The following is a 13,445-nucleotide window of genomic DNA, read 5'->3' as shown; positions in this document are numbered from 1 at the left end:
AATTACCTTGCAACAGAGTATGCCAACCCCTAATTCTACCTCTGTGCTCATTCCAGTTGTTTGGCCCCAAAACAAGATCTAAGGTAGGGTCACTCAGAAGGGGCCTAAGTTCAGTTTTTCTACCAGAACAAGAGATTTCAACCTCAAGTCTTCAGAGATCTAGGGACATGAGGATTGGTTTTGCAGCCCCAAGCCCCCAAACCACAAAACTGTGTGCCTCTGGGCACTTTTATGGTGAGAGAATCCATGACTCTCACTAGATTCCATCAGATTCTCCAGTGGATTCCCCACCAGGCTGAAGGACCAAAGCTGGCCACTCTGGGCCCCTGGGAAAGCAAGCTAAGCTGCGGGAAGGATAATTCTGTCCCTCTGTACTTCTGAGCTATAGGGAAAGAATGAGTTCAGTTTCAATATTGACTGATGCTACATATGGTCAGATCAAACCCATCTGAAAATAAGGCTACAGCATCCTTTCAAAACTTATCTCTGAAAAAACAAGGACAACCAGGGAACTGCAAATGAGGGAAGACATACAACTCTCTTTTCAATGGTATGGCGCCTTTCAGAACTTCTTGAGGTGCTGAACTTAAAAACATGCTTCCAAAGTTGTCCTAACCATTTAGAGAGTGCTTTGTGTCCAGCATTATGCTAAGCCCTTTACACGAACTGCCTCACTCAATTCAATCCTCACAACCGCCTCTGACGATTACTGTCATTATCCCCATTCCAGAACTGAGTAAACTGAGACCTTGAGAGGTTACATCACTTGCCCCAAAAGGTACCAACGCCCGGACTACATCTCAGACCCTCTAATTCTTTGCCCAGTGTTCCCTCTGTAACAACCTAGATGCCTTCCAGCCTCCTAAGATTTATAGCTAGTGACAATGATGGGCTTAACATTTCTGTAGCTCAGCTGAATCCACATAGCTTATAAAAACTGAAAATACACATGTATCTGTGGTGAAAGTAAAGCTGCTGTACAACATGCAGCTGAATCCCACAAAACTATCCTGATGATGAAAATTTTTGATTGCCTAAAGCTGGAGAAAACAGTCTCAGTATTATTCTGAGAAAGACCTAAGACAGCTCCCTCCCTCGCAACACTTCAGAGATAAAACCGAATGTCGCTGGGTGTGTAGAAAGAGCATTGTGACCAGGGACGGGGCCGGTTTTCAGGAAAATATAGCTTTGTGCTTGTCTCCAGTGAACCTATTCAATAATTTTCCCTATTGTCCACCCCCATGGCTCCCTGTTAACAACGAGAGCCCCTAATTGGCTTCAGGTCAGTAGAAGGAAGCCTGGAAATCTTAAAGCCGACTTGGCCTTGGTGGACACACTTCAGCAGGAGGAAAAATCAGGCTCCAAACACAGGTCTTGTTTACCTCGTAGGAATCACCTGAGGAATAAATGACACCAGGGGTGTGAACGCATTTCGAGAGCCAGGAAGTGCTTTAGGCTGACAAGGTCGGTCTTATCATGGGAAGATGTCAGTTGGTGTCCACGAGGCAGTAACCAAGCCTGCGACAGCTCTATCTTTCTGGTAATAGTGAACTTCGATGAACACCTGTTATGTCAATTACCTCAGCTGGCATTCACAAGAGTAAGGTGCCACTGCTGGTCTCAGTTTCAGACAGAGTCTCCTAGGCGTAGAGAGATTATGTAATTTGCTCCAGGTCATCCCGCTAATCAGGGCTGAGCTGGGCTTTCGGCCTGGATGCCTGGCCCCAGAGGTCATGTCTTAAGCACTACACAGCACTGCCCCCCATGCCCTACCTCCAGCCCTGTAACCTGGCTGGTCTCAGAAGAGCAAAGGTCTCTCAGCCCGGCATCTGAGCATTTTTACTTCTTGAAATTGCTTTAGGTATCCCCACTGGATTGTCTGTTTGACCCCCTCAGATCCTTTCCAGGGCTTTCCTGCAGTTGTTCTGCTTTTCCTAAATGTTACCTCCTTCCTGTTGCTGAGTATTTACCACATACCGGGTGCCTTACACCTACCATTTTGTATAAACAGCAACCCCACAAGGAAGAGATTATTATTCCTCTTTTATAGACATGTAAACTTGCCCAAGATCACACAGCTAATAGGAGGGGAGGGTGGGATTTGACTGCTGTCAGTCTGATCTCAGAGCCCAGCCTATTAGCTTCTCTGCTATGGGTCCTCCTAAGCAAGGTCGTTGAGACCCCAAAGTGAGCCAAGGACAAGTCTAACCTACTCTATCCTCCGACCCCACTCTTCCTAGGAGCGGGAGGACAAATCGATACCCCTAAAGGGGACTGTTCCCACCAACATCAAACAGGAACGTTTAAGTGTGCTGCCTGACACTTAATTAGGCAGTAATATTTATTTCTGCAAGTAGAGAAAGAAAAGCCTCCCACAGGCTTCCTTAGCAATTTTCAATAGTCAGTCAACTGAACTCCCCCTAACTTCCCTCACAGATGAAACTGCAAATTATCGCTGTGCCCCACAGTTACCTCTCCATTTCTGCCCCCAAATTCCTGCCTATGTATTCATCTTTGATAAGTGCGTCTGTTCAGCCTGGTTGGGTGTGACACGAAAGGATGGCAGAGTCGGAAGTACAAATGGTTCAGAAACGAGATAAGAGGTCTGCTTTCCCATTAACCGTTCCTTCTAATTTGTCCTTCGGCAACATCGAGGGCAAGCACATCAGCGTTTTAAAAAATGAGGCTGAGGTTGAAACGTTCTCCAACAGGTAGTTGGATAAAAATGACTTCAGGGCTTCCCTGGTGGCGCAGTGGTTGGGAGTCCGCCTGCCGATGCAGGGGACGCGGGTTCGTGCCCCGGTCTGGGAGGATCCCACGTGCCGCGGAGCGGCTGGACCTGTGGGCCATGGCCGCTGGGCCTGCGCGTCCGGAGCCTGTGCTCCGCGACGGGAGAGGCCACGGAGGTGGGAGGCCCGCGTACCGCGCAAAAAAAAAAAAAAAAAAGACTTCAAAGCATGGTCTATGCATTGGTGAAACCCAATTTCCCTTTCAGATAAAAACCCTCTGCTCTTCCTTTGTGTTTCTTTGAGCAAAGTGTCTCTTACTTATTTTATTTTTCAGAAAAGTTTCAAAATCCAACAAAAAGAGGATTAAGTTTAATCCTTGGATTTTGCTCAACTAGATATTAATTAATGGGACCAGTCTTTCCGAACAAAAAGGTAATTGCGATGATTTCTTTAAATTTAAACAATAATTATGACTCTTCCCAGAATTTGATGGGAGTGGTTATTAGCCTCATTTTTTAAATGAGAAATAAATTGGAGGATTTTTTTTTAATGTACACGCATTAGAGTGAAGTGTTTAATAAGAGGGACTGGAACCTGAAATCAAACCCCATCTCTGCCATATACTAACTTTATGACCCTGGGAAAGTTGTCTCACTTGACAAAGGTTTAGTTTCCCCCTTTGTAAAAATGGGGAAAATAACAGTAATGCAACCTACTTATCACAGTGCCTGGCAGGTAGCAATGCCTCTGTGAATGCCAGTTATTCGTAGGTAGAGGGTAGCAAAACCTGCCTGAGCTCCAGGCCCCCAGGCTAAAGCAGAAGATCTATCAATATTCACAGCCCTACCCTCCGGTGCTATCTGATCACCTCCTGCGGCCTAAGAGGAATATCTGCCCACGCTGAAACTTCTGCTGAGAGCTGATTTTATTTTCAGCTAAGTACTCTGAAAGGAGAAATTGAGAAGCAAAACTCTCCCACACACTGGACACAACTGCTGACAACCTTAAAGGAAATATAAGTAAATAAATGTAAACACACATGACAAATATTGTACAGGACATATGCTGTATAAATATAGCAATATGCTTTGCATTCTTGAATTCACTCTGCTGGCCCTCTGGAGACCAATTTACGGATAAGGCTTTCCACCAGAATGTCTGGCTGAGTGCTAGAGAGTTAGATTAAGCGTTGGGAATGTCTGTTTTGAGGACATCCTGAGTCTTCACACCAGCCCAAGGCTCTGTATTGATCCTTTTTCTTGCCATGGAATTTTGCCTGAATAAACCAGCTCAGGTTTCGATGAGAACAACATTTTAACTGTGAAAAGCTAACCTATAAACTGAGGTGCCAAGCAAAAAAAAGAAGAGGTCATGAAAGGAAAGGAACAGACACTGAAAAGCCAACTGCTTTGGGGTAAAGAAAGAACAACACCAGGTCTTATTACGGGCTACTGTGCCAGCCAAGCTCTAAAGGTGTCGATCCCCTTACTCAACACCACCCCGCAGGCCCCTGGCATTTAGAGAGCAGGATCGGGAACGGGAAAAGAAAATCTTTATGAACAGAGGCACCCTAGGGGAGCCCTGTCACCCAGAGCAACAGCAGGGTCCCTTACAGGAAGCGTTTTGCCATCCTCCGCGCACACACACATGATCACTTCCACATTCCTCTGAGTGGTCTTGTTGTACTTGTCAAAGTCACCTTGTAAGAGAGTGATGTAGATGTCATTCCTGACGTCCCCTGTGGCACAGGGAGAGAGACAACAGTTGGAGTCTGTGTAGCAGGAGAGGCACTGACTAGAGGGCGCGGGGAGTTGGGGAGCTGGTGGAAGTGCCACACCTTGTCTGTTAATGAAGTTAAAATCAGAACGATTTGGAAAAGCATTTTTACTTCATCAGGGAGGCTGGAGCAGTAGGTAACAAGAGGATGGAGGAACAGTAGGAAATGAGTTGCAAAAAGGGAGGTAGGATGGTCACCACTGGCCGTATTTTTTTCTCCATTAAAAATCATTTAATTTTCATCCTCTAGTGACACCTTCTGGGAAGGCAAAGGCAAACTCCAATTGGATTGATCTTGGTGCATGAATAACAACCACAGATGGTTCTCTCCGCAGATCTCTTACTGTGCAGAAGCAGACAGAATAACTTTCTGTGTCCGAGGAACACGGATGGGGTGAGGGACGAGGTGTGGAGGGTCTTCAGGAATGGGGGGGTGAGAGCTGAAAACCCTACAGGGGAATGCACAAGGGACTGATGTCTCAGTGAAGCAGGCATAGCTAAATTACACCACCAGTGGACCACCATGCAACTGTGGACAGAAGGGGTAAGTCAGCGAGAGTGGTTATGGACACAAGTCCTAGACTCAAGTTTCAGGCAAAGAGGGAAGTTTCTAAAGAGTGCTAGCATGCAGTCCCATTTACTTTCTTTTATTACATACACATTTGGAAAATACGTATCATGGTTACTTCCGGAGACAAAGATTTGAGAGAGCTTTTAAGGTTTCACTTTAAATCTTTTCATGCCATTTGGACATTTTACAATGAGCGTGGACTCTTTTGGTAATAAAAAAATAGCTTAGCAATTTAAGAGAATGTCAGTATTCACCCCAGGAGGAGTGAAATTATTCCACGTGTAGTAAAGTGGAAAGGATGTCCATGATAAATTATTACGTGAGAAGTGAGCTGCAGAACGCTATGTAAAGTATAGTAAGTAATGGTATATGAAGTATGTGAAGTGCGGGTCCCATTTTTGGGGGTGGGCGCATGTGTGTATATTTATGTGCTTGTGTCTATTATGTGAATGCACAGAAGATTTCTGGATATATAACAATTGTTTTCAGTGGTTACCTTCAGAGAGAGAAATAGAGAAAAGCAGTAGAAAAGAAGTAGTTGACTTTTTAAAAAGAAAATGGATCACACTAGCTAGACCACCCCCAGCCCCGCCCAGGGGGAAGGAGAACCTGGCATGATGATCTCCGGGAAGCCCAGCTTCCTGGCCACCACGGTGGTCCTGTCCACCAGGTGTGGGTAGTCCTTGCGGATCTGAATGATGTCACCCACAAGCATCTTCATGGTCACCCAGAGGCCTGGAAGGGAATGCTCATGGTGAAGAGTCAACTTCAAGGTGTTCCCTCAGCCTCACCCTCCCATCATCTCTCCCCTTGGTCTCTCTCTGGAGGAGACCATGGAAGCAGAGACAAGCGGCCACAGACGCAGTGACCCAGCCCCGGGGGAGGATGCAAGGCAGGATGCAGAGGGGCTCTAGAGCAAGACACCTCCAACTTAAATCCCACAGGTTACTTCTGGCAGGATCAACTTCTGCCAAATCATTGCACCCTTCTAAACCCAGACTTTGTAAAGTGGGTTTGATACCATCTATCTCACAGGACCGTGGGAAGGATGAAATTGAACAAGGAAACATTTTACAGTGCCTGACACATAGGAGATAGGCTATACCAATTCCCTTCTTCCTTCAGGCACTAGGACATGCCTCCTTCTGCTTCCCATTTAGAGATTTCCAGCTCTGTAGATCACACTCCCCCATTCCTCACAACGGTCTGTCTGGAAGGAAGGCTATGTTTCCCAGGGTTTAGGAGTTTGATCTGTTTGCCACAGAATCAAGGGATCTCAAGCTGAAGTCAGGCCCAGCCCACTTGGCCTGTTGGCACTCTACCTTGCCCTCCGCTGTCTCCCTTGGAGGCTGTGACTTTGCCCAGCAGGCTGTGCAGGAAGTCATTCTCAGCTGTCACCCTAGAAAGGAAAAGAGAGCACAAAATACTTGCGTGGTACCCCCATGGGGTCCCTACCTTGTGGTTCCAGGAGCTCCAGAAAGCTGCCCAACCCCTCCATACACCTTAGGTGAAAAGTGAGCCTGCCCATGTCAGCTCAGAGAGTGTACCTGCCATCAAGAAGCACATCTCTCTTTTTCACAGAGCAACATGGCTCTGAAATTTGGGGAATACCAATGCTACAAGTAGAGGCCATTTTTATTCCTAGGAAAACTCTTAAAAAGGAAGGATTCCCAAGCCCTCAAAATGAGCTCAGCAAGGTGGAAAAGGCTTTAGCTGCTCATACTAAGTCCTAATCCCATGACTTAGAGTCACTGACCTCATTATCTGTAACAAAACACCATCCTCCTTAGACAAACGAGGACAAAGTTCTGAAACTACGGATCCGGCTTTCTCAAACTTGTTTTAGATCAAGGAAAGGATATTCACCCTCCTCACTACCCTCCTCTAAAGTCATGGATATTTCCACCCGCAAGAATTAGGTTCTGATTTCCTGTTATATGCTCCTGATACGCTGCTGCTTCACAGCTTCATGGTCCCTGTCATACTTAGTCTTTTGTTCATTTAATTCTGCATCTAAACATAAGCTTCAGGAAGAAAGGGCCACGTCGACCTTGTTCCCCACCTCATCCCCCCACGCCTGGCACAACGCCCAGCCCTCTGCCAGCCTTCAGTCAAAGTCCCTTGAATAAATAACATCTGATGAACGAATAGGTGAGAAGCTGGTTGGTTTTTTTTTTCACCCCAAATTCATAGTTCATCTAAGGGTTCAGTCTTGGTGGTGTACATTCAATAGGTTGGGACAAATATATAACAACATATGTCCATCCCTCCCACACTCCTGATAACTACTCAACCCTTTGTTGTCTCCATAGTTTTGCCTTTTCCAGAATGTTATATAGTTGAAATCATACAGTATGTAGCCTTCTCAGATTGGCTTCTTTCACTTGTAATACACATTTAAGGTTCCTCCACGTCTTTTCGTGGCTTAATAGCTCATTTCTTCTTAGTTCTGAATGGTATTCCATTGTCTTGAACGTACCACAGTTTATTTATCCATTCACCTACCGAAGGACATCTTGGTTGCTTCCAAGTTTGGGCAACTATGAATAAAGCTGCTATAAACATTTGTGTGCAGGTTTTTGTGTGGACATATTTTCAACTTCTTTGAGTAAATACCAAGAAGCATGATTGTTGGATCATATGGTAAGAGTATGTTTAATTTTATAAGAAACCAACACACTGTCTTCCCAAGTGGCTGCGCCATTTTGCGTTCCCACCAGCAATGGGTAAGAATATTTGTTGCTTCACATCCTCACCAGTATTTTGGTGTCGTTAGTGTTCCGGATTTTGGCCACTCTGATGGGTATGTAGTAGTTATCTCATTGTTGTTTTAATTTGCATTTCCCCGATGACATTTGATGTGGAACATCTTTTCATGTGCTTATTTGCCATTTGTATATCTACTTTGGTAAGGGGTCTGTTAAGGTCTTTGGCCCATTTTTAAATTGGGTCATTTTCTTATGGTTGATTTTTAATAGTTCTTTGTATAAGCTGCTTGGTTTTGAATGCCTCAGCACTGAGACCATCATTCTCAACCTGCCCTCCTCCTGGGAGGTCCTACCTGGGCTATCATCAACTCAGGGAATCAGTTCACCCTGCTTTTGTGTGGCCCTCAATCAGAAAGGATGTGGTTTCAGAGAATGGAAAGAAATGGGAAATCTCTCACGGGTGAAAAGGGATGAAGTGCTGCTTTTCTTCATCACTCTCTGCTTTCCCCTTGATGATGTCTGTTATATCCATAACTAGAAAGAAAAGAGAAATGAATTAATGGTTTAAGCCCTCTTGCTCCCAGGAAAGGGTAAGAATGGGATGAGCTTGTAGGGCAGGAGGCTGGGACAGGAAAGCCTAAAAAGGCAAGCAAGCCAGCATGAGACGATATACAGACAGCAAGGATTCATTACAGGCAACAACTGGCAAACGCCTCTGGGCAAACCGGGCTGGGAGGTCAACAGTCAGGGAAGCATCCAAGAACCCAGGGCTTGGCAGAGGCCAAAAGGAAAGAGTCAGAGCCGTGCTTATGGAATTAATTAGGTTTGGACCTGACATATTTGTACTGGATGTTTACTGTGCTGACAAAACCCAAGCGCGGTGACTCCCTGTGGCATCTGAACACTTATTCACCCTCTTTTCGTAAACGTGCTCATAGGCACAGACACGTTATCTGTGGATCCTTGAACCCTGCATTTCCAGAGGGATCCTCTGAATCCCTCTGAAACTTCTTAAATCAGCCACTGAAGGTCCATAAAAAACCAAGGTAACGAACTCCTGCACTAGAGCAGGGATTATAGAAATGGGGGCAGGGGGAGGAGCACTGAGACATGCTAGCCAAATAGAGCCAAAACCCTAGTAGCATGAAATTCCTCAAACACTCCAGGCCCCAGTCAGGGAGCCATTAAAACTGCTTGGGTAATAATCAACTAGTGATTGCATCTAGCTCAAGAGAGGAGGTACGGAACTGAGAGAAGGAGGGGAAACTGTTATTGGAACCTGACCAGCATCCATTCTCTCTGATGAACAGAACCCCCCCTTGCCCATTCTCAGTGAGAATGATTTGGGTAGAACCATCTCCCTCTGGCTCCAGAGTTTTTCATACTGTAAATTCAATTGAGTTCCTGGATCCAGCTATGCCTGAAGCAATCTATTGCTAAACCTTTCAGTTACACCAGATTGCTGTCACCTGAAACCAAAAGAGAGAGCCAGCTACACCTGGAGACAAAGACACACTTCGCAGTAAGGCTGAAGGACCCTCACTGCCTTAACAGGGACATTGTGATGCCAAAAGTGTCCCTCATATAGAATCAGAGAATTTAGACCAAGGCATGGATCAACCAGGTCCAAGTCCCTCATTTTGCAGATAATGAAACTAAGGCCCTGGGGAATAAGCTTGTCCAAGATCGCCTAGCTAGCTAGCTAGCAATAATGCTAAGCTGAAACACCAGCTGGCTCAGTATAAGCTAACTTCTTCCGCTTCGCCCCTTTGCAAGCAGTGCCAGGGGACTCACTGGACAGCCAGCAGGTTTGTGATAACAGAAGATCAGGGTGTCCTGAAGTGAGAAACCTGAAACACTGGGTTTAGATATGGTATACAAGCATTATAAATGGTACACAACTAAAATGTTATACTTTTAAAAAAAGAAGTAAAACTCCCATATCAAATTGCTATTTCCACAGGTATTTAAATTGTCTTTTAAGAAAAAAAATGTACTTCAGTTTAAATAAAGAAGGTTCCTTAAGAGAAAATATATTGGGTAAATAATAGTGCAAGTGATAGTCAAATATAACAAAAACTGTAAAAGTGGGACAAGAATGGTGAAGTCTTGGAAACCCCCAAGGGAGTTAAGGCTTGGAAGCAGTGTGGAGGCGCTGCCGCTCTCAAGCAGCCTCATTCGGTTATGCCAGCTCTCCACACGTCCACTTCCAGCTGGGATTTCTATGTGTGGTGGGTGACTCATTCTGTGTAACTGCATTTCCTGTCCCGGATATTTTTTTTAAAATGATTTGCTCCTCATAATTAGATCCCACCCATATTGTTCTTCCTTTTTCACTGTGCTGGGGAGTGAAGGTGCCGACTGCTCAGACTGCACTGTGGTCCCAGCGCTCTGCTCCAGACACGGGGATTCCATCATTCACCGTCTTCATCATAAATCTAGACTTAGTTACCAATTATTTTGATTTAGTCACAGGAAATGTAGGTATTAGGGGTTGTCTGGCCTAAGTTTTTGAGGGGGGGAGGGCAAGGAGGAGAGCGAAAGAAAAAAAATCTTCAAAATTCAGTCATATAAAATGTGCACTCCAGTAACAGTTAGTGCTGTGTGGTGTGTCATTACCTGCCACCCCAAAAGGCCGCCTCAGTCCCTGCGTGCATTTCTTTGTGTTCGTATCCTTAAGATCCATCTTCCCAACTCGGACTATTTGACAAATCAAGTAAATTTTATCCCTGTTGAGGTCTTTGTTTCCAAGATCCTGTAAGGCAGGAAACGAATAGTTACACACCATGTGTCTAATGAACAAAAAGTAGAAAAGCAAACTCAGTAATAGTAAATTCTGGGGGTGGGGGGAGGTTGGTGCTTAGCACTTAGCATCCATGGACCAATCATACAGTTAGTCCTGGGAAAGGCGGAAAACAAAGCTATCACCCCCGTTTCACACATAAGAAAGGTGAGTTTTGGAAAGGAAATTGGGTGACAGGGCTCTAGTGTTCAATCCCAATTCTTCCACCTCAAACTGATGGGAAGAGAAGGATAGAGGTACAGTATCAGTTGTATAGGTAGCCGTCTCTATATACCAGCTGATGTATCCAAAAATAGCATTTGCTGCAAATGACTCCATCCACCTGGTCATCGCTCAGCACCTCTGAGGGAGAAGGCAAAAGGAGGAAGGAAAAATCCTAACAATCACCGTTTACTGAGCACCTAATGCATGTATATCACTCGGGGTTGGGTTGTTGTGACACCAAACAACCCCAGTATCTGAGCTTCTAACACAACAGGGTTTATTTCCAGCTCAGGCTACCGGTCCAGTGCAGATGGGCGGGGGCTCCACTCACTCACTCTGGGCCCCTGGCTGCTGGAGGATCTATCCTGTCACAATAGGTGCACTCACTGTCCCCAGAGCAGGGGAAGGTAACGGGGCAAATCACTCACTGGCTCTTAAAGCTCCCACCCAGAAGAGAGGCATATCACTTCCGCTTCCATTTCAGTGACCAAAGCAAGGGCCGTGGCCACACCTAACTGCAAGGGGGACAGGGGTGGGCTCAGGAGGAGGAACGCTGAAACCGTGAACTAAGCTGATGTCTCAAGCCCTGTGCTCAGTGTTGCACACATCATCGTCTTATTTGATCCTTCACAACACTCCGAAGTCCCATCACTAATACTATTACTGCAGCCCCATTTGACATATGGGGAAACTGAGACACAAAGAAGATAAGGGTCTTCCCCGAGGACATGACCTCAGTCCTTGCAGACACTGTCCGGTCACTCTGACCCCAAAGTCCATCCACCTAACCACCACCATACATTTCTTTCACCATCCAAAGGCACACAGGAAGGGAAACCACCTGGACTACCTCAGCATTCAAGTGCCCTGCTCAAATCTAAAAGCTTCGGTGTTCCTGGCACCCCCTTCCAGCTCAGATCAGCTGGAGAAGGGATGTCAAGGCATGTTGTTGGCATCAGAGCAGAGATTCCTGGGCCTGGCCTCACTAGAGAATAGTCGCTTCTCTTCTGAGTTAATCCTCATGCAGGCATAGGTACTGGGAGCAGCCTGTCAGCTGACATCAGAGCCAGGGCCTGGGTAAAGCAGCCATCCCCAGCCTCTCACTGTGGCTGGTGTGGGAAGAAGAGGGAGGGGTGTGCAGAGTCTCTGGGAACAAGACATGGCCTCAAAGTGGTCCACAGCTTCCTGCTTGGGGGTTTATGTGTCAACGTGGACAGGCTATGCTGCCTAGTTGCCTGATCAAACACTAGTCTAGAGGTTGCTGTGAGGTATTTTGTAGGTCTGATTAGCATCTACAATCAGTTAACTTTAAGTAAAGGACACACCTTCCATAACGTAGGTGGGCCTCATCCAATCAGTTGAAGGTCTTAAGAACAGAATGCGAGGTTTCCCAGCGAAGAAGGAATTCTGCCTCGAGACTAGAGCATAGAAATCCTCCCTGAGTTTCCAGCCTGCCGTCCAGCCCTACAGATTTCAAACCTGTCAGCCCCCACAATCACATGAGCCAAATCCTCACAACAAATCTACCTATTTACGTATCTTCCTGGTTCAACTTCCCTGGAGAATCTTCACTGATACAAGGGCTGTCCTTTCAAAGCTGGAGGAATGGACAGCTGCTTCTCCACTCTCCCAAGTCTCCCCACTGGGCAGGGAGACAGGGAAGGTAGGGGAGAGGCGGCTTTCTGATGGAGGCAGCCCCTCCACTCATTTGCATCTCCCGCCTTGCCCAGCAGGCAGCTGAGTTTGAGATTCCAATTATCTCACATCCAGATGGTGGGACAGCCTCTTCTCTGGCCTGCCTGACTCCTTCCTCCAACCCACCCTGAAATCCCCCTGAAACTCATCTTTACGAGCCACGTTCATCATTTCATTTCTCTCCCTGCAACAATGTTAATAGCTCGATATTTGCTACCCTGTTAGTGCTAGTTTTCCCCAGCTGACATGAAATATCCTAGACAAAATATATTTCCAGCTGTCCTATCCCACTGATTCCCCACTATTCTCAGCATGCAAGTACTCTATTTTTGTCACAAAGATTTCCTTATTGTTCCACAAACACACAATGTTCACTTTCGACTCTAGATCTTTCTTCCTAAGCCCCACATCTGTACCTCCACCTCTAAAGTTTATCCCTTATTCCTCTATATATCCAAATCCTTTCCATCCTTAACAGCTCAAGTCCTGCTTCCCTCACAACGACCTCCATCCCTAATTACTTCCCTCCTCCCATTAGGATTTTTTGTATTTTTGAAATATCTATATTGGTATCTTTCAGAGGCATTCCAGAGACACAGAAGCCCTGTCACCTGACAGGTTCCTTCCTAAATGTTATGGGATGAATTATGTCTCCCCCAAACTCATATGTTGACCCCTTCATGTCTTAGAATGTGACTGTATTTGGAGACAGGGCATTTAAAGAGGTGATTAAGCTAAAATGAGGTCATTAGGGTGAGCTCTAATCCAGTATGACTCGTGTCCTGATAAGAAGAGGAGTTTAGGACACAGACACGCAGAAGGACAGTCACATGAACACACAAGGAGAAGGTGGCCATCTGCAAGCCAAGGAGAGAGGCCTCAGAAGAGACCAACACTGCCAACACCTTGATCTTGGATTTCCAGCTACCGGAACTGTGAGAAAATACATTTCTATTGTT

The 13,445-nt window shown here is 45.9% G+C and overlaps 1 protein-coding gene across 1 annotated transcript in view; it reads right to left on the bottom strand.

Moving 5' to 3' along the window:
* Positions 1 to 13,445, bottom strand: part of DOCK2 (dedicator of cytokinesis 2) — a gene marked incomplete at its 5' end in the record, with an annotated part of 407,839 nt that overhangs the window by 344,141 nt on the left and 50,253 nt on the right. Inside the window, 5 exons of the mRNA XM_082650723.1 lie at positions 4,343 to 4,467; positions 5,686 to 5,811; positions 6,399 to 6,475; positions 8,243 to 8,318; positions 10,404 to 10,539. Coding sequence (XP_082506849.1) covers positions 4,343 to 4,467; positions 5,686 to 5,811; positions 6,399 to 6,475; positions 8,243 to 8,318; positions 10,404 to 10,539 — 540 coding nt within the window. The remainder of the gene's footprint in view (positions 1 to 4,342; positions 4,468 to 5,685; positions 5,812 to 6,398; positions 6,476 to 8,242; positions 8,319 to 10,403; positions 10,540 to 13,445) is intronic.

The sequence above is a fragment of the Grampus griseus genome, assembly GCF_964374135.1.
Source record: "Grampus griseus genome assembly, chromosome: 3".
NCBI lineage: Eukaryota > Metazoa > Chordata > Mammalia > Artiodactyla > Delphinidae > Grampus > Grampus griseus.
This window is presented reverse-complemented; position numbering and strand designations above follow the sequence as displayed.